This window comes from Falco rusticolus, chromosome 2, assembly GCF_015220075.1.
Source record: "Falco rusticolus isolate bFalRus1 chromosome 2, bFalRus1.pri, whole genome shotgun sequence".
In the NCBI taxonomy this organism is placed as follows: Eukaryota; Metazoa; Chordata; class Aves; order Falconiformes; family Falconidae; genus Falco; species Falco rusticolus.
This window is the reverse complement of record NC_051188.1, coordinates 23048106-23069871: the sequence shown is the minus strand read 5'-3', so window position 1 is coordinate 23069871 and position 21766 is coordinate 23048106. Positions and strand designations below refer to the sequence as shown.

The window sequence follows — 21766 nt, the reverse complement described above, 5'->3', positions numbered from 1 at the left end:
TTGCAGATGTGTTGTACTTCCAGACATGTCAAATGGGATTATTATTTTTTTTTTCTTAAGGAACATAGGTACTTACATGTGAGCGGGTTGAGTAGGTGCATTTCCTAGGGCATGATTCATCTCATCATAAAACAGATGTCTAAAATGGGGCAGATGAGTCCCGTGGCAGAAATCCCCCTTTCCCCTCAGTGACAACACTGACAGGTTGCCCACCTAGCTCAGTGAGAGATGTCTGTGTTTTAGATGTTAAGTGAGATGAGAGCCGCTCTTGGTGTGCAAGGTTCTTCTCAAATTACTTCTGAACAGCTCTACTAATCTGGCTGGGATACATAAAGTTAGTTAGAGTGAATCCCTACAATGGAAAGGGGAATTTGGCAGTTGGCTTATTATCTTTAATGAAGTTTTCAAGCCTGTACTTTACTAAAGACTTTGGTCCTTCCTTTTCATATGCATGAGGGAAAAGGATGTTATGTGAATGTGAGGAAACTGGTTTGGCTCTTTCAGCCCCCAAAAAATCTTAATGATGAGCCAGGTGTAAGTAGGTATTTTGGAAGAACTTCAGAGGACAAACTTTCAGAGAATTTCAAGGAGCTCAGATATTCCTGCAGAGACTTTTCTTCTTGCAAATGTGTAAGTACTCTGACTTACATAGCTCAGATTATTAAAAACAAAACAAACCCAAGAACAGTAGCTGAAGCTTGTGGAAAAAAAAGAACCTCTCCATCTTTTTTGAATTTGGCATTTCAGTGTTGGCTAATTTAGTTGTTTGTGCAAACCCCATAAATAGCCTAGACAGGTTACTGATACCAGACATAATATTGCTTGTGTTAAGTCTCTTACCTAGTTTGTATCTGGCTGCCAACCAGCTTAATAAAAAGCTGCTATTTATATTCTTTAACAATATAGCAAGTGACCTTCATGGATTTTGTGATTTCATGAACGCTTTTTGTGGTTTCATGTTGATTGTAACTGAGAGATATTGTAAGGAACACAGTCAAACCAGCACCCAGTCATTAATTCCAGGCACAATGTAAACTGAGTAACCTTTAACACATGCAAATATTCTGACTGTCCAGCTTTCATTTTTCTACCCTTGCAGGCATCTCTGAAGAAAAAAAACACCACAAAACCCAACCAAAACTAAAAAAACAAGTTTGACCCTCTTAGATATTCCATTCCAAATCCCAATGGAGCTAAATGTGTAACTTGGATGTGATCTTCAGGACAGGTCAATCCATGATGTTGCTTTTATGTCTAGAGCTTTCTGAGCATAAAAGTGAGTAAAGCTGGCCCAGGAGTCCGCCAGTGGGGGGTTAGGTCATCCCAGATGTGCTGCCAGCCAGCTGTTCAGGGAAGGATGGCATTTACCTCCCTTCAGGAAGGAATTGGGAGGAAATGTAGCAGAAGCCGCTGGCAATAGCTAGGGCTGTGATGGGAGGGGAAAAGGAAAACAGAGGCAAGGAGTGCTATTTTTTTGGGGACAGAAGGATTCCATGTTGTTGGCATACCCTGCCAACATGGTATAACCTGCCCTGGTGCTGGCGTCAGTTTGACTCTGCCTCATCCAGGCTGGTAGAGCCTGCACCAGGCTCTGGTCTCGAGGCACTGAGAGTATCCCCTTACGGCCATTAAGACGGAAGGAGAATAAAATCAAAGGGAATCAGGAAAAGCCTCCACACTCATTATGAAAACAAAACTGTGCTAGGAAACATGATGCGTATTTCTTTTAATCAAAAGCAGGAAGACATTTGGAGCACTTGGGGCCGTCGATTGCCCTCCAGCCCATGGCAGAAGTCCCCAGTGATGTCAATGGGAGCTCTGCACGCGAATAGCGGGGGCACGGAGACGCCGTGGTGTGCCACTGCAGGGACTGTACCAAGACAGGTTGTGACTGAGCTTTAAAGCCTACCAAGAGCAGCCAGGGCATTCTCAGTTACTTTTATAGAGCGCTTCATTGACTTCTTCAGATGTGAACGTGCGTTTCCATTGAAGAAGAAGAAATAAAAATAAAAAAGTCAAGCATGGTGTTTTGTGCTTGTTTCCTGTCCCTGCCTTCGGATGGGCAGGAATCCTGTGAGGTCTGAGCCGCACAGCCCCCACTGCCTTGATATTGGCATCAGTCAGTGGTGACACTGTGTCTGCAGACAGCACCGGTAGTCCCCAGAACAGCTCTTCCTCACACTTGTAATGATCTGGAGATTATGATACAGGAAACTACTTTGCAAAGCTTGCTGGTTTTGGGCAGGAGCTCTTAATTTTGTGACAAAGACAAATGAGTCTTTGGGGAGTAGTAAATCGGTTTGTCTGGTGATGTTAAGGGGCAGGTGACCTCTTCTGCGGCTGCAGCCACTGAAACAAAAAAGGTTCTTTTCACCGTGCTACAAACAGGTTCATTCTTGGTCTTTCCTTGAATCGTACTGCAGAGGAAACATCAGCCTAACAAGTCCTTAGGGTGTTTTTTATTACATACGCATCCTCTATTACTCATAAGTTCCTTTTGCAATCTCAGTGGATGTTTAACACCTATTATTTAATAAAGCATTGTGGCTTTAATTTCAGAAAGTTTGTGTAACTGTTTCATTACACCTCTTTAGGAAAACTTTACCCTGGGGTACATTTGAGGTAGTCTACCTTGGGATTCTCCCCAGTATAAATTAGAGCAGAATTTGTTTCTCTTCCTGTTTGATGTCTCAAACAAAAATATTATTGCATATAATAACAAAAGAAGACCCTAAGGGAAGAGCAGTTTTATGACACTGGCAAGTGGAGATCATACTTTTGAAAGAGAAGCAAAAGTAATGTATTTGAAGAACTACTTGCATGAACATAGGTCAACATGCAGAAGTCTGGGACCAGAGCACTTGAATAAAATAGTATAATTTGAGTCAATTCTTGCTAGCTTTACTCATTTCTTACCAAGAAAGATTCACATTGTTATTTGCAAGTACTTTTGACTGAGTGAAAATAATAGGATTTGCCTGAAAAAACATTGGAGCTGTAGATAAGCACAGAATAAGGATCTGAATGTTCCACTCTTTTAAGAGTTAAAACTCCAAACTTATGTGAATTTGGGGTAGTCTATTTGTGATGCGAGTCAAACCAAACCTTCGTTTCTGAACACCTGCAAAGAAGATTTGGAGCCAGAGTCTGTGGCTTGAGCCCCTCTTTGTTACGTGGTCCAAACAATAGCAGCAGCAGTGTTCCCTGTTCCCATTGCAAGCTATTTATGACAATGCCCTTTGTTAAAGGGATTGTTCAAGGGACGGTAAATTACTCTGCCAAGCTTTAGTTATCGAGTTGAAAGAAATTAATGTTTTCCTGGCATTTTCGTTACCTTGTCACTGAAAAAAAGAGACACATAGGTATTGTGATAGCGGGAAGGAGGAAAATGATTAACTCTTGCTAGTCTGTATTCTCAGATTTGGAAGTATGGCTGGATAATCACGGTAGATTCTTTCTCCTGGTGAAGTCAATGTGATTTTCCCATCAATTTCCTCGCAGACATCAGGAACATGTCCTGTGTAAGGGTTTCCTGATAAGTGAATTTCAGCTCACTTCCCATATAATTACTTCTCCTGATGATAATAAAATAGAAATGCCCTGAAATAAGAAACACATCTCAGCAGTAGAGACAATGCCATAATGGGAAAGATTACTACTTCAGCTGTCCAGCATTTTAAAGGAGATACCAAAGTACTGCTGTTGATACTAAGTGATAAATACGTTTTCAAATTTTTAATAATACTTTGCTGAACTTGTTTAGATAAAAGTAAACAGAAGATTGATGCGAGGACTTTGTCTAGCTTTCCTTATGGACAGGGTTAGTCTGCTCTTTCAAGGCTGTATGCACTGTTACAATTGCCATACACAGTCTTAAGATTTCAGGTATTAACCTTTTCTTTTTCTTCTTTTGCAGATACAGGCAATCCATTTGTAGAGATGCACAGTGATATACCTAAAATAATACACATGACTGTGGGAAGAGAAATGATCATCCCATGCAGAGTCACAGCACCAAATGTTGCTGTTACTTTAAAAAAGGTACCTCAAGCCAAGCGTGCTCTAGAAGTGGTTTTATGGATGATGCTTTTGTTTGTTTGCTTGCTTTTGAAATATTTCAACAATTTAGTATTACTTAAACAAGGTTTCTGGGTGTCAGTGTGTTTAGAAATATTTCAATCCTGGAGGCTTTGTCTCATATCTCCTAGAAGGGCTTCATCAAACCTCTTACGCTGGATGGGAATTTTCTGAAGAAACTTAAACTTTTCATACCATTTTATTAAATCTTTGCTGACAAAGGTTTCTTAAGCCCAGGAAGGAGTTTCTTGTTAGAAGAGAGATCCTCCCACCTCTTCCCCTGCCCTTCCTCCCCTTTCCTCTTCTGTCCTCTGGAACAGCTCGTAAGTGAAGTCCCTGGAGACCTGCTGAGGCTGTGCAAGGATCTCTGCAAGCCTTTGCCCTACCTCACTCCCACCAGCAACTTTGCTGCTTGCTTTTACATACGAGTGCACTTACAAGACAAGGAATGGCTTCCCTTTGTAGGGAAACATGCAGAGTTTGAGACTGCAGGGCTAGTTTTAGAAAAACTAGATATTTTCCATGTTTTGAGGAAACAGTTTCTTTCCTAGGTGCCCTAGGCGTTACACAGACAGCTAGCTGACCTATGTGTATGCAGTAAAGTACCTGATGTGAAGACAGAGAATGGTGCTTCTTTTTTCAAAGTTCCTTTGTTTGGCTTAAAAATTAGGTGGAGTTGCCAGTAATCTTTTTGTTTCTAGATAAAGGGAGTTCTCTGTACATAGTAGCATAAATGTTCATCTTTGTTACAAGGAAAAGAAATTTGTCTGTTTATAGAATAACATGCAATTGCCAAACAATGCCACTGCAAGATGCTTATCTAGATTAGTACAAATCTTTGATTCCTCTTTGACTGTAGAGTTTTGTAGCAGCCACAGAATTGATCCTGTGTTTCAATTAGACCTGGAGGTTTACAAATTCTATCCAGTGCTGCTTTGCTAATATTGACACTGATTTTGCCTCTTCGTTTCCACCTGTGAATTCATCTGAAAGAAAGCAAAATGCAGAGAAAATAAAATAATCTGACCTAGGATGTTACTGTATGTGTGTGTACATGCACACACGCATGGTTCTCCTGCAAGAAGTGCACCGGGGGGGGATGATGCACAAGATTCTGTGGTTATAGAATCAAAAGTAAACAAGGCTTGGCTTTCCATAGGGGAGATGTTGTAGAGTGGGAACTTATTTGGGCACTGTAGTGTTGCATCTGAAATCTCACATATTAAATTCCTAACTGACAAAATTCTTGTCAGGCTTCTCTCCTATTAAACAATATATAAAAAAAATTTCTTTTCTCCTTATTTGGAGGAGATTGAGACATAGCTACTCTTTTTTTTTTTTTTTTTCTTTTTTTCTTTTTTCATATCAACTTGCCTTTAGCTTGGATTGTGGTGTAAGGCACATCTTTACACCATCGAACCCAGATATAATACTCTGGGAAGGAGAAGGAGGAGCTGGAGCCAAGTCTTGAAAGAAAGGATTGGTTGCTTACATGTTTTGCATTCCAGGAAAAATAAATGTGTTCCCTAATTAATCCCAGAATTTCCTGAAGCATGTAAACTACAATGCATTACATCATACCTTACTTTATTTATCATCTGTAACACCCATATATGAAGATTCCAGCAAGCTTTTGCTCACATAGCAATTAAAAGAAGTGTTAAATGTATTTCACAGCTGCAGGCATACTACTTCTGGAGAGCTGGCAAAACCTATTCTGTGTTTTCCATTCAGTGATAAAGGAAGAAGCCGGTGTCCCCATAATGCAATCCTCTGGACCTGGAAAGAAGCCCCCAGCATTAGAGTCATTAGGTTCTGCATTCTATATTGCCAAGAAGTAAAAATAGTAAATATTTTTTGGTAATCCATCTTTTCTGAAAGGACTTGTTACGGCTGCATGAGCACTGCCTTCAGTGTTCTGTTCCTGTGCAATGCTACTTCCATCTTCAACACTACAAATGATTTTTTCATTAAAATTGCATCTTTACCTTACTCAGTCTTTTTGAGATACTGCCTTGCTCTAACTTCCAGGCTGAACATCTGTACAAATTATATTCTATAGCATGGCAATCATGTGCAACATAGGAGTCTTAAAAATCAAGAAGCTAATAAAACAGGGATTGGGTTATAGGGGTGGAGCTTTTCATTCCTATTTCAAATGTAGCCTTCAGGTCCTGTTATGATAATCTATATTTGCAACAGCCGATGGCCTTTTCTTTTCCTCATGACATGAAGAGCTGTGAAATTAATTGATAGTTTTGTTCTAATCTTTAATAGGCAGATATCCAGAGCTTCTGAAACCATCATTCCTATCCATATGATTCTAGCAGCTTCATTCAAGATCCCTAAAATAAGATAAATCTCATTGCAGCTAAGGTGTGCACTTCTCTTGCATCTTCATTTGCTCTTATCCTGTTAAATGGAGAAAACATCACCTTTTGGTACAATGGTTTGGTACCTCTCTTTGTTGACTTTATAACAGAGAATCCAAAAGTACAGTAATGACATTCATGGGGATAGAGATAAATAAGCTTCAGCTTAACGAAAGAAGCAGGGAAAAAACCCCAAGGATGCTGAGAGTCACACACCTAGACAGTGGGAATTGTTAATGATGCCACCTCATCCCTCCCAAATTGGTGGAAGGGGAGACATGAAAGAAAAGACAAGCATTCAGAACCTAACATATGTTTCCACTATGCTTTCACCTGGTTCTTTCCAATACAACCTGCCTTTGGAGATGTGGGGAAACACAGCTGGACTATATACTCTCAATCATATGTATGTACCCAAAACCTTGTGGCAGTACTGTGTTAATGCCACTGAGTACCAAAAAGGTTCAGTGGCTGGTGTTGAGCAAAGAACGAAAAGAAATGGAAATCTAGTTTGAAACAAAGTACAAAGAAAGTAAAAGGCCAAGACTGCGCTGGGAGCCACAGTGATGTGGTTCACACAGATAAGCATGTAGACAATAAATTCTGTGTATACTGCAGCCATCAAAACAAATTAATTCTTTGAATGCCTGCCCTGTGTTTCTTCATAGGTTTCCTACTTGTCTCTGTGATGACCAAATGGGCCATTTTTTGGCAAGTCCCTGAACAATGTTGGCCCTGATCTGCATGGGCGATGGACCAGGTGACCTCTAGAGGTCCCTTCCAACTTAAATTGTTGTGTGATTCTGGGATCCTCTGTCCTGTACCACCCATGCAGTGTTCATCATGGTGATGATGTCATGTCTCTAGGTGGTGCCCTGGGAGGTGATTTAGGGCAAGGCAAAGCAACTGTGCTTCTCTGAGAGTGGGAAATGGGTCATCTGAACCAGTGGGGTTGGCAGAGCCCAGCAGCGTGGAGGAGAGCTGGGTAGGAAACTGAAGCCTGTATGGAGAGAGGGTAGAGCTGTGAAGGGCTGTGAGGGTGAGCACCCAGCCACCACTACTCTTCTGAGACAAAATCCTGGTATTTCCACCCTCTGAAAGGGACTTGTTGCAGTGTCTTGTTTCCCACCCCCAAGACTTAGCCAGAGACCAGCTGTGTCACGTTGCTCTTTTGCTAATCAAAGTTTTCCTTACAGAAACTTAAAACAGTTGAGTTATGCTTTCACGTGTGACCGTGTGCAACTTCTTAGTCTCAAAGCTGTGAAAAATTACACAAAAGGCTGTAGCTCTAGCTGTTTTTGAGGGATGTCAGATGAGATGTGCAGGCAAAGATTCGCCTCCAGAGCAGGTGAGCCTGTTGAATATCACAACATTAAGTGTTGCAAAACAGGATCATATTTATAAGCACTGTATTTCCAAGACCTGGACATATCCTGGATGTTTCGGTTACTTTCCCATTCTTGGAGTAAGGCTGATACAAATTCAGTAAACCATCAATTAACTAATTAATGTGAAGTGAATGCATTCCCTGGGAAATGTGAGTCTAGGGAGGCTCTGAGGCTCTGACTTCACTCTTTCTTCACAGTGTATGTGAAAACTCTTGGAGGAATATGCTCAGAAACAGTCTGTTTTCTACCAAAGCGGCAAGAGGATAAATCCAGTTGAAGCCCTTGAAAGCATAACTAGTTAACCCAAAGCTTGAATACTTGTTTTATTTAGAACAGGAATGGCAACAGAGCTCTTAGAGTTCGATATTGTTGAATGGTAGCCAGCAGGCTGTAATGTAATGGGCTTTATTTGAGTGTGCGCGCGTGTGTGTGTAACACACTTCCCCTGTGATTTGCATGCTTATTATAGCATCTTATCAGCTGTTGTAAAGATAAGGAATTCTACCACAGCATTTTGTGCTCTGTAATTATTGTTCATTTGATTCACCGTGCCTTTCTGTTGGAGGAAATGGCATGAGATGAGTGGAGGTGATCTCAAGGGTAGCTTTTGGTGTGTGCAGAGCAGCAGCATCACGACTGCCGTGTTTTGGAGAGAAGCTGTATCATTCAGGAAGGTGCTGGGCAGCCATGCTTCCCCCAGCCTCTGGCAGCCACTCAGGCTGGCTTTGGCCATAGGAAGGAGAGGACTGGCCAATGCTTAAGTCCTTTGCTCAAATAAAGGGGAAGGATGAGGAGATGAAGGGGACGTAGTGAGACTGGGTACACAGTAAGAGGTGATGGGCTGCAAGGTGCTTATTTGATCCAGGCGCCTTTGCTTAGGGCAATAATTCACTCAAACTCTACTCTGTGTCATCTTTAAAAATATGTTATTTTTACCGTAAAAGCAGGCTTTATAAAAGAAGAATCACATCAGGCTTTGTATTCATGTCTGATCTCTGTGTTACCCAAACGGTGACATTTATTCCATTGATAAGGCATAACAAAAACCCATGACAAGAGATCTTGTCTGCACTTCAGTGCCTGTGTCATGCTTTATCTTTTCAGGGTTTTCTTGATACCTTGCTAAAATGGGGCTTAAAAGTCAAAGGACTCTCATATGAAATATTTTTTTTACTGCTGGCAAAGTGAACACTTGATCCTATGTGGTAATATTTTAGTCCACATTAGCTTTCAGGTCTAAAGTTTAAAAACACCTGATGGCTTTACATTAAGTACTTGTTGGGTCCTCAATTTCCGAGGGACTTAGAAGTGCCAAATTTTTAAAATGTGCTGGATACTTTTTCTGTGGAAATATGATGGTTTTAGTGTTTCAAGGCGTCCTTTCAAAATCTCTAGTCGATATGACTTTCCCCATTCAGTATAATCAGTAGTTCTCAACAAAAGTCCCCAAGGAAGCTTGTTGGCTTTAAAATTTGTACTTCACATTGTATGTGATCACTTAGAGATGTGTACTCTGACTGGTCAGCTTTGGACAGCCAGTCATGTCCTTAACTTCTTTTTTTTTTTTTTTTTTAAACAGTCCAGTCCTTCAGACAACATAAACGTGAGAAGCATCAAATTGAATCCTGGCAGGAATTTGTTAAAGCCATGAAATGACAGCAAATTAAGTCCATTTATCACCTCCATTGAAATATGTGCATTTGTGTCTCAGTGGTGAAACCAGGATACTTAATTGCAAAGGTTTGCCAAGATGAGCACTTTAGCTGCCAACCAGGAGCCAACAGAATAGCAGCCCAAGCGCTGAGGCTAATGATAGTGTCAATCTATTGTGTCATAAATTACATCCTGTTATAAATAATGAAATCTTGGAAACAAATAAAACATTCACATTCTTCACCCAGATTTTTCCTCTATTTTGTGATGAAAATGTGACTTGAAAAATCTGCGTAATTAAATGTCATCCGTTCTACTTTGATTGGCATTTTTTAGGGTGGGTTTTTCCCCATTCCTTTTTATTAGGCTGCTTTGATTAGAGAGTGGCATGAGGATGAGTTGTTTTTATGATGTGTGTTTGACACTTCCAGATTCCACTAGAAACCCTAATTCCTGATGGCAAGACAATAATCTGGGACAGCATGAAAGGCTTCAGAATACCTAAGGCAACCTACAGGTTCATAGGGCTCCTGAGCTGCGAGACAACCATCGGTGGACACACGTACAGCACAAAGTACCTAACGCACCGTGAGAGTAAGTAGTGTTCTCTACTCCCTGTCTTTCAGAAAGCGCTCTGCCCTGGTGACGTTACTCACTTTTTTTCTTCTTTGTCACATGCAGCCAACACGATTTTTGATGTTCAGTTAAGCACCCCGCGTCTTGTCAAGTTGCTGAAAGGAGACAGCCTAGCAATTAACTGTACTGTCACCGCAGCCTGGAACACCAGAGTGCAGATGACGTGGACTTATCCTGGAGAAGTGAGTGCTGTGGTTGAAATGAAGCAGCCAGGGGTTTCCCACAGATCATGCTGTATCTAGCATCCTGGGAGGAATTTTGCTTCGAAATGCTTGCCGTGGTTCGCATTCCATCATTTTGACCCTTGCTGACATGCCTCTTAAGGTTTCTTTTTTTCTTTCTGGTGCCTAATTGAGTAAGTAAACATGTTTGCACAATATACTCTGGTTATATTGCATAATCACGAGCAAACGCTAGAATTGTTTCATTCCCAGGAGTGTCTTTTCGACCTGGGGAAATGATAGAAATTTATCATCCAGTCCCAGGCAGGGGCTCTTTCTTGTAACAAAAAAGTTTGCCATGAGGCTGTCTTTCTCAACACATTCATTTCAAAGACTGGCAGACAGTCAGGCACCCGACTCGAGCATGTTTAGAAAAGATATTTTGATTTAGCTAGCCAAAATCTCATTTGTTAAGTGTCACATGAACAATCCTCTTGTTTTGACAGCTACAGGCATGATCTTGAATGTGCTTCTCCTCCCCCCCTGCTGGGAGCATCCTCATAAATATATGTCGCTTACAGAATATCTGCCAGGGAGTCAGTGTAAAGCTGATAAGAAATTTGACATTAGTTTAAGGTTTACAACTCCCATTCCTTTCATGTCAGTTTGATTTATGCTGATGATTCAAGTGAAGATCATCTATTATGTCATTCATTGTGCCTAATCACAAACTGAAATTATGATTACATTATATAGGCAAGATTAATGCAATTGTTTCTTGCATACTGTAGCCTTTTTCCCTGGCATTTTTTCACCTCAGAAATAAACAACTTAGCAAAAAGAGAAATGTTCCAAATGTATTATATTGCTCATTGCTGTCTTACCAAGCCCTAGCTGGACACTACACTTGTGAAATTCTGCTTTGTTTTTATTGGGATGGTAACTGAAGGGTGCTCAGTGTTTATAAGACACCAACAATGTCCTGGGTTAAATAAACTTTGAGGCCAAAGGCTGAGGGGGAGTTGCAGGAAATAACTCCTCAGATGCACATTATCTTCAGTTCCACCCTGTTATTCCCTTGCCAAATCTAGTCCCTTTTCCATCTATAGCGTTTCCAGAATTCTCCCCTTCTTGTGTTGATGCTCTCTTCTTCTGAATGTCTGCTGCCTATGGCACTGAGTCCAGGCACCGATTTATGTGCTGCTCTTCACACCATGGCTTCAGGGATTTTTACGGGCAATGCTGGACGAGGTGCAGTGGGGACCTGGGGCATGTTGGTGTGGCAGGCCATACAGAAGGGATGATCTTCATCTGGAAAGAACTAGTTTGGATGCTATTACAACCCTGGAGAAGATAAGAATGAATTGCCATATAATGTTACATATAATTTTTTTTGTTGACCCTCTGGAAATGTTAGGCATCTTTCCCATGTCTGTGCTGTACAGGGAGATCTGGATTTTTTTTTATTAAGGTATGGTGGCAGTAGAGTAAAATAAAAATCTTAATAATAATGAAAATTGCTTTGATTAAGCTCGCTTTTGTTCATTTTTGCTTTTATAGGCAAGGAGAAGAGGTTCTATAACGCAGCGCATTGACCAGAAGAATACAGAAGCCAATATTTTTTACAGTATCCTCGTTGTTGACAAAGTGCGTGATATTGATAAAGGCCAGTACACCTGCCACGTGAAGAGTGGGCCATCAATCAAAGCTGTAAACACAACAGTCATTGTTTACGGTAAGAAGTGTTGCAGGTTTGTGGAATACAGAATGCTCGTGTACCACAGGCAGTCATAAAATAGCTTTACATGACACAAAGTGGGAGTGAATTTATAGCTCATTCGTCATGGGCGGAAAAAGGAAGGAGACCAGAGAGAATATGTGCCTTTTCTTTCATGACTGTTTTGTATTATTGGTAGTAGGCATGTTAGTATTCGGTTTGATCACTCTCATCTGCTACATACTGTGATACCTTGTCCTCAGTCAGTTCTGGCAGATGCAATCCGTTAAACTATATTTTAATAAAATAATAAGTACAAGCTGAATTTAAGTAGAAGAATCTCACTTCTTCTTCTACAGTAGTTATTTATTGTTTTCTAAAAAAATTAACGAAGAATTAGATACACTAGCTCTACATGGAGCAGGTAGCTGCTAGACCATTCAATAAATTGAAATGAGCACAAGATACTGCAACTCTTTAATATGGTTTTACAGTGGGAGCCTTAAACGAGCTCCCTATGGTCTGCCTGGGCTTTCTGTGAAAACTGTGAAATCTGGTGTTATTTCAGATTTATGTGAATTAGGACTTTTGTGCACTGGGGCTCTATGACAAGCTGCCTTATTTGTGGCATCCTGTTACAATTAGGACTGTCCAGGATCTTTGGAGCGTCATTGGTATTAAGGACCAAGCAGCTGGTGGGTGTCCTCTATGACAGATGACTCATGGGCAGAATATTGATTTGTTCCATGTTTTCAGTGGTCTACCTTTTCTCCGTCATCTGGAAGCATGGACTAAACACCCCATGCTGGTATTCTTAGAGGGTATTTCAGTCCATTTTTTCTCTTTAATCCCTGGACTAAGTGACTGGGAGCACCGGATGTTACGATCATATCATATTGTGATATCCACTTACTGTGCTCAATGATACATCATGATATCCACTTAAAGTATTCTTAAATAGATAAGATGAAGCTGTCAGGAACTGAGTTTTAGATTAAAATTAAAGTCAGAGAAGCTGCAGCTGTTGAAGCCACCCTGTAAACTCTTATTCACATAAGCAGCCCCATGTATGGGATACCCACATTAGAAAGAGCCTGTGTGAATAAGGGTTTGCGGGATCGGGGTTGTGTCTTTATAACTTGACTTGTGTAATCAAACTGCTCATTTATCTTGTGCATCTTACGTGGCAAGTGTGATTAAACTTTGCACTTGTTTAGTAGATATCCAGCATCCTTATGGACAATCAAACAGTTTTTCATGTTTTGAATGTTTTATTTTGCTCGCGTGCAGTTTGGGGGAGGGGGGCAGGGGATAGGGAGAGGTATGGAGATTTTCACTGTATTGTATGAATATTATGTTTTACTGCCTCTGGTAAAACCCATCAACTTGCCAGAGAGTTTGAAATATGGGGCAGTACAACTGGAAAAGAACAAATTCCAGCAGGTTGAGATTGTTCCAATGAACTGATAAAGGTTTGTTTGTGTGATGAAACAGCTGTTTACCAATGATACAGAACGTGTCTGCCTTTTCCTTGCTGTTTCTCTGGAGCTCGGTTAAATTCTCACCGGCAGAATATTTTCTTTTGGAATACCCATTGATGTTTGGTCTTCAGGAGTAGAAGGGTCATCGTGATCATCTAGTTCAGCTTCCCATGTACCAGGAACCACCTTATCTCTTGTGCCTTTTTTTTTCTGACTGAAGCACGGTGTGAAGTTGGCCAGTGTCTCTTCTCCAGGCACATTCATGGCTTGGGAACTATATTTCAGTTTCTTGTAGGTTTGTGGTGAATTTCTTTATATTTTATAGATCTCTAGATGGAGGTTAGGCTTTGTTCTTGTTGCTGCCGTGTGGAAACACCAAAATTACTAAAGATCATTTTTGTTTGGGTTCCTGTTCTTTTTAGTAGAACAACAGTTTTTGCAGGCTGAAAATAAAAATCAGTAATACAGTGCACTCTTTTTCTTTTGTTTAAGATAAAATGTTTATTAATTTGAAACGTCGAAGAAAAACTGCACTGGAGGCTGTAGCTGGAAGAAAATCCTATCGTTTGTCGATGAAAGTGAAGGCATTTCCCTCTCCAGAGGTTATATGGTAGGACCAACAGTTACCTCCACGTACGCGTACTGGACCTTGTCCTAGATGAAAAATAGTATTGGTAAAATGTTCAAATAAGACTCCTTGAAACGGCAACACACTGGAGACAATACAGTTGTGGAGTTTTATTGGAAGTTTCAGGGTTGTCCTGGGTTTTACCAATTTATGAGAACATACTTTTGCATGCAAATGCAAAAAAGGGTATCTGGGAAGTTTAGAGCTCAGATCCTCAAACGTTAACTATGTCTCCCACTGAAATCAATGGACACTCTGCAGCTAAGTATCTCTACCAACTTTAACTGAAGTGTTGCATCCAGCTTCACTCAGACCTAGACACAAGACCTGAATTTGCTTTTCAGACAGTAGGAGAAAGAAAAAAAGATTTTCATTAAAATAATTGACTGACTCGAGTCATACAGACTTGCACTATTAAAAAAGCATAGAAGCTGGTTTTATTATATAGTGATCTGCAGGTTGTAGATCTACTTTAGTGACTGGAGCATTTACTTTGGCTTACATATACTGTGCTAAGAAAACTTCTGAACAGTTTTTTGCATTAACCCAAACCACATTCATATAAAACAATGTTATCTATTCATGATCTCAAGGTTTTTTTTTCATTTGAATAGTTTTAAACACCAGTAGCTCTGGCTCAACTCATTGCACTTTAACAAAGGGTCTGTGACTAGACTGATTAAGAAAACAAATCATACATACATGAACAGTGAGTGTCCATGATACTCACAGGCAGGAATTTTGCTGCAAACATTTTGTTTTATTTTACAAAACCTTTACGTGTATGGCTCCACACGGAAAATTAAGCGGCAAAAGTGTAGCTGATGCTAGCCATTTGTACAGTATTTTGTTTCTTTAGTGGCTGGGCTTGCTGACTACACATACAGATGCAAAATTTCTGAAATACAAAAAAATCCATTTAAACAAGATTTATTTATTTATTTATTCATTTATTTATTTATTCATTTATTTATCACTCTGAGGTTGGTAAAACACTGGAACAAGTAGTCCAGAGAGACTCTGAAGTCTCCATCCTTGGAGATACTCAAAACCAGACTGGAAATGGTTTTGAACAACATTCTGACCTTGCTTTGAATAGGAGGTTGGACTAAGTGATCTCTAGAGGCTTTTTCTGCCTCATCTACTCAGTGGTTCTGTCCAGTGAAATGCCTAAATAAATTTTTATGATCCATTTTTTAGTGCTCCCTCCTCTAATAAGAGCAAGTATCTTCCGTAAATACTTACTAAAACTTGTGAATCATTTTAATCAAGTCCTTCTTGATAGTGAAACTCTGTTGCACTCTTCTGCTAACATCATGTCAATCTTCATACAGCAACCTACCAAAATGTGCTCCACGCTGTATTTTAGACTTTGAAGACAAGTGTTGTGCTTCTTCAGGATTCATCTGTGTGTGAGCAACAGTTCATACTTTCTATGTTCATATTCTGTTATCTTTAAAAACATTCACTTGATAGCAGGATATCTGATTCTTAAATGCTTATCTAATCTCCTTACTCTTCCTCTTCCTAAAATCACAGCTGTGCTTAGGCTACTGTAATACTTTGTCCCAGGATGTATTCTGAGGTCATAGAGAAATGGTCAGCTCTGGATGATGCAACCTTTATTTGTGTGAATGACTTTCAGCCAAAATGGTTGTCTTCTAGACTAAATGGCGGCACAAGCATGGAAAACTGGGATCATCAGAGAGACAGTTGTGGTTTTCAGCAACTCTCAAATACTCTATCAGATCCTTATTGATTTTAATGTATACAAAGGTATTATCCAAAGTGCTTTATAAATATCAGCGATCTTATTTGTAAGGGAAGGATAAACCTCTGGTAAACAGAATCTTGGACTGTAAATTCAATCCTTGCCCAAAGATTAAGAAATGTTGTGAAATGAAATAGCACAGGCAGTTTAAGCAACATTATTTTTCAAAAGTTTGATTTCTGGAATTCTTTTAAACAGGTTAAAAGATGGTCTACCTGCTGCTGAAAAGTGTGCTCGGTACATGGTTAAAGACTATTCATTAATCATCAAGGATGTTGCTGAGGAAGATGCAGGAAACTACACTATAATACTGAGCATACGACAGTGGAACTTGTCTAAGAACCTTACAGTCACCCTTAGAGTAAATGGTAAGTTTACAATATGTTCCCATTCTTCTCCTGAACATGTAAATGCTAAATTTTCATTGAGCTAGATTTTTATTGATCTTGCACTGTTCAGGTCATTGTGGGTTTTCTTGCTGGCTTTCATGGACCCAAACCCAAGGCCCATATGCAGGGTGATAGACCCATCTCGCAATCAGAAGACAGCTGCTGGTTTTCGTTAGAAGGGTTTCTGTCCTCCACAGTCAAATACTTGTTCCTGATGACTTAAATGTGTTACTAACTGCTCATCTGACTTCACTTAGGCCTGCTGTTTTCCTTTGTTCTCCTGGGGATTTTTCTTATTACTCACCCTGCAGAAATGTAGCGTTTTCATGATCATGCAATACACTGGAAATTAGCTGGTTTTAATTGCTTTTAATTTTTACCCTTTACAGTGAAACCCCAGATATATGAAAATGCTGTGTCATCATTCCCTGATCCCAACCTGTATTTACTGGGCAGCAAACAAGTGCTGACATGTACAGTGTATGGTATTCCTCAGCCTAAAATTACATGGATGTGGTATCCCTGTAGACAAAACCATTCTAAAACAAGGTAGGACAACTTCCTTCCTTACGTGTAGCATGTCTTCCCTTACTATTACATTTAAATATTTACTTTTTTACAAGAATAAAGCTTGCCATGACCAATGCTTAGTTAGTAAAGTTTGTATAACTTTAATCCATGTATTTTTTAGTAAACATGCAAGCACTGCATTTTTTTCTGCATTATTTGAAAATGGAGGGCAGAGCTGTTATTTTGTATTGCTACACAAGTTTATTTACAGTTCACTGCTATGCATGTATGCAATGTCTAAAGGTGATAATTGCTTTTTAATTTTTATGAGGGAAGCCTTGCAGATAATGCTTTTCAAACTTCACATGCTTTCTCACGGAGGAGATTTCCATGCTTTCCACCACGCCTTCCTCCACACACAGTGATTTCCCTGCATGACTTCTTCTGAAATTCAACAGAAACTATCTTAAAGACTCTTTCCGTTATGAAGGTTGAATTCTCTTACAATACATTGGCTCATAGATTCAGTTCAGCGAGCCAAATGGGCCCAGCTTTCTCCAGCTGATATTTCAACAGGATGAAATACAAATGGCACCATACAAGCTTACTTGATGCTGATGTGGCACTTAACTAATCCTCTTTTATATTTAAGATTTCTTTTGAAATCTGTTTCTTACAATTACAAGTTTGTGCGTTGACTCATTTATCCAAAGCTCTTCCCACATCATGAAATCTGACACAGTCTTAATGATTAACATTCAACCTCCACAATGGCAATAGCATTAAGCTGCTATCAGAAGGTTCAAACATGCAAGGTATTTGGATCACAGCACAATGAAGATATTTAAAAACCTAACAAACGTTTAGGAACCAACACTTTCTCAGCTTCAGTTGAAGATAATCACTTCACGTAGGATTTAACTTCTTTAATGCTTTCCTAGCACTGGGTTTTAGTGGCAATCCAGCCAAACATTTAATCACATGCTTAACTGCAGGGATACAAGACACCTCCTTCAATTAAATAGGATAAACCTGTTATTTCAAATTAAGGGTGCTTTGTGATCAGTGAGACAGCGGTCAGCACTCCCTAGAAGCGCACGTAGTTTTTCCAGTTACGCTTTGCTTTGGGACTATGCTAATGGGTGGCCTTCTGTGCCCTTCTCGCCAAGAGGTGGCACTAGCAATCTCTCCTTTTGCCGGAATAGGTATAACCTGAGGTTCTGCTTTCCGAGGACAGGTGAGGGCTGCATTTACTCTATCTGTTCGGTTACCTTCGAAGGACAAGTCGCAAAATTCTGAGTATTAATTTATTTTTGCTCATAGGTGCAAAGTGAAAGAGAAGAGAAATCACAGTACTTCTTAAGTAGAAAAAACCCTGTGAAAGGCATATATGCAAAGTTTCAATCTTTTGGTTTCTTTCAAATGTTTATATATCTATGCATACCCTGGGCTGAAATCACAGTGCGGCACTGATAAAACAGTTGGCTCTTCTTTGGGAGCTGGGGTGGTGCTCGTCCATTGTCAAATATTTCCTGCTGTTAACAGGCAGGGATCTGCACTGCAGCACGGGAGAGTGTGTCATCAGAAACAGAAATTAATATCCGCTAGCAGGTGTTTAATAATGTGCTAAACTGTAGACTCAATTAAATGCTAATTAGAAGTGTGTTTGAGCAGGTGATCAAAGGAGAAATGTAACAATTTGAATCAGCTATTGGCTCAGTTACAAGGTTGTTTCCAGACTTGCTTCCAAATTGCCTTCATAATTGTTCTGTGCCGATTCTCTTTAACCCCCTCCCCTTCCTTCTCTTTTAAATGCTCATTGAAGTAGTCTGCAGAACACCATTTTTAATGCTTTCCCTAGGAGGTGTGGAACGACTTCCTCTGAATAATATGGTGACAATTGACTGTTGCAGAAAGGCAGAAATACCTGATAATTACATTTTGTCTCCTGCTCCAAGAAGGGAGCAAGAGTGGACTACCTTGGCAGCTGGCATGCCTCGCCTAGGTTGATGGCTATGCCAGTTCGAGTGTTCTTGCTGAAGAACTGGAGAGCCCTTTAATCCCACCTATTTCACTATACTTTCCTCATGTAGGGGGAGGTTTGCCTAAACAACAGATTTAAGGTGTGTTTAGCTTGTGCAGCAGATAAAAAAAAATCTTATTCTGTCATTAAAACATTTCTTTGGATTTACCTGCCCAATATTAGGTTTCCAAGGCTAAAATGTTGTTCTATTTGTGCTCAAGTAGTGCCTATTTCTGTGCACAGGTGTACCTTGTACCTTAAGTTAATAAATCCCCGCAGGTTACCGTTATTCAGTGTCTGGCAGTGGGGAGTCTCATCAAGTCTCTGAGTCTCATGCCACAGGACAGAATGCGCACTGAGTAAAAAGATGCTGTTGCTGCGAAGACCTTGCAGTGCACAGATCTGTTTGCTCCAGGATTTATATATGTGCTTAACTTGACATCACTTGAGTACTATCACTGCAAGCTGGGGAATGACACTTACTGGATAAATTAGACTTTATTTTTGAAACACTATTGCCTATGGGCTCCTTAATAGAAACCATTAGGTTATCTGGCTCCTTCTTTCAGTTTCTGTTCCAGACAGTATTTCTACTTAAAAAAATCTAAAAATACCTCAATGGATTCCATTGCTTTTAAATAAAATGCAGATATATTTTAATGCTTTGTGATTGATACAGTCAATTTGCATAACTTTTCTCTCTGCTTCATTCAGGCCAGTAACAGGAGGCCAGCCAAGTTAAACAGTTTCCATAGTTTCCTGGTAGCAAATTTAAAAAAAAAAAATTAAAAAAATCTGTAAAATTGCTCAACAAATGTGACTTCTTGGAATGTGGAGCGACCAACATTAAAATTTCCTGTTCTTTATTTTCTGCTGAAATTGCTTAAACCAACTCTATTGCCATTAAATAACCTTCTCTTCTGATGTTCACCCCAGCAAGGAAACATAGAAGCGTCAAGAAAAACTGTCTGGGGCAAAAAGTAATGGTTTTGGGGTTTTAAAAGCTTATACAGAGCTAATAAATTCAGAGATGGCAGGCAAAAACAGTAGAAGATGCAATGAGAGTTAAAATAAAATGCAATTAAAAAAATTACAGATTAGTCTTTCTTAAATGACCAAGATACTACTTTCCCAGTGCTATCTTACTCCAGCTTGCTCTGCTGCTCTGTAGCTGGCATATACATTCCCCGGCTGGGCAGCTCGTGGTTGCTCAGTGGCTGTAGCAGAAGGCAGCCTGTGGGACGCTTGTCCTGCAGTGTCCATCAGCCTCCTTGGCCCCTTCCCTACTGCCCTGGAGTTGTTGTTTCTGGCCTCCTTTTGGCTGAGGTTGGGTTGCCAGCAGAGGCATGCAGAGGGGCAGCCAGCGGCAGGGCACGCCGAGGGTCTGTGGAGCCAGCCAGGCTGGGCTCCACCTAAAACTGATCAGCTCGGAGGCTGCAGCGTGAGCATCTGCATGCTGGGATCACCTGATGTTAATTGTTCTTCGTCTGAATCTCTGGAGCAGATTTGTGTTTATCTTAAACTGGCCTGGCAGAGCCTGCCAAGAAAGGCGTGTGGGATGCTGATATTGCTCAGTGGAAGCACTGGTCTCCTCAGCGGTTGTGCAGTGTCGTTTGGGGTAGTTTCTTTCTCTGAACATTTCCATATAGGCAGCTCAAGAGACATCTTCATCGTGCTCTGCCCAAGGCTTGACTGATCGGCCCTTCAGAAACTGCAAACAGATACAACACTGAAATTTTACCTTGGGTGCTCCAACTTTCCCATCACCTCGCTGCTTCCCTCTCTCTTTGAACTATCGGTTTTGTTTATCCTCAAACTGAATATTGGATTATTATTTTTCCAACCCTGCTGTGACATCAGTCTGCATTATTTTGTTGTTGTTGGTTTTTGGTTTTTTTTTTTCCTCTGTGTGTGTGTGTGCATGAGGGAAAGAGAAACATAAATGGTACCGTGGAGATGCCTACAAAAACAAAGTCATTGGAAAAACTGGTCCCTGATTCTCTGCCTCCCTGACTACTATAGTGTCAGGATATGAACTTGGTGGTAAAACCACCTGAACGGTGGGATTGGGAATGAAGGGCTGAATACGTGAAGTTGAGGACAGAAGCAGGCAGCAGGGACCAGGGGCTGTGTCGCAATGTCTATGCTGGTACTGCTGCCAAAGAGCTAATCTCAGGAAACCGTGACATTTGTAGCGCTCTGATGTGTGTGGGTCCTCATTGAAATTGCTACTGATTTAACACAGTGTGATAAGAAGGGAATATTACATCCCTTTGAGGCTTGTCTGCAGGGTCACACATATGATTTTCTATAGGAATAGCTCTCCAGCACTACAGAGGGAAGAATAGGAGCATGTTGTGGATCTCTGGAGGCAAAAACTAGCAGTTTTCCTTGAAACTTCTGCAGAGATACAGAAAGACTGGAAGTACCGTAATGAAAGTGCATGGCCAGACTCCCACCAGCTCCAGTGAAAGAGGAGGCAGGCCATGTGTGCGTAGCAGTCTAATTGCATTTCTGCATTGTCTATGTCAGTGTATTAATAAGGGATTGAAAGGCAGAATCATTAGGATGTGCTTGGATAGATTATCAGGGGAAACCAGATTTGGAACATCAGTGAGGTATGTAAAATGAACAAGTAAAGAACAAGTGTTAATTGTACTTAATTAGAAATGTACTGAACCACCCAAATTTAATTGTTGGGTGTCTGCAAACATCGATGCCCATTAGTTTGTCCACAGCGACTGTTTTTGTTCCCCATGCCACCTTCTATTTTCGGGAAGGGGAAGTCTGAGCCCTTAGCACTGGTAAAAGTAGGTCAGATGCCATTAATAAACAGGTAGTTCAAAAATGCCTTTGTTTAATTTGACATGTGGCCAGATCCTCGGCTCTAAATCCACATTGGCTGAGGATCTGGCTGGTGGCATTCGTGCCTTCCACTCTCTACTACAAGAAAATCTTCT

General features: G+C 40.4%; 1 protein-coding gene across 2 annotated transcripts in view; it reads left to right on the top strand.

Annotated features, from left to right (window-relative positions):
- Window positions 1-21766, top strand: part of FLT1 (fms related receptor tyrosine kinase 1) — a 117863-nt gene that overhangs the window by 22260 nt on the left and 73837 nt on the right. For both annotated transcript variants that reach the window (XM_037376963.1, XM_037376964.1), the window contains exons 4-10: window positions 3917-4041; window positions 9922-10084; window positions 10172-10308; window positions 11848-12022; window positions 13978-14095; window positions 16083-16252; window positions 16663-16822. In XM_037376963.1, the coding sequence (XP_037232860.1) occupies window positions 3917-4041; window positions 9922-10084; window positions 10172-10308; window positions 11848-12022; window positions 13978-14095; window positions 16083-16252; window positions 16663-16822 (1048 nt within the window). The remainder of the gene's footprint in view (window positions 1-3916; window positions 4042-9921; window positions 10085-10171; window positions 10309-11847; window positions 12023-13977; window positions 14096-16082; window positions 16253-16662; window positions 16823-21766) is intronic.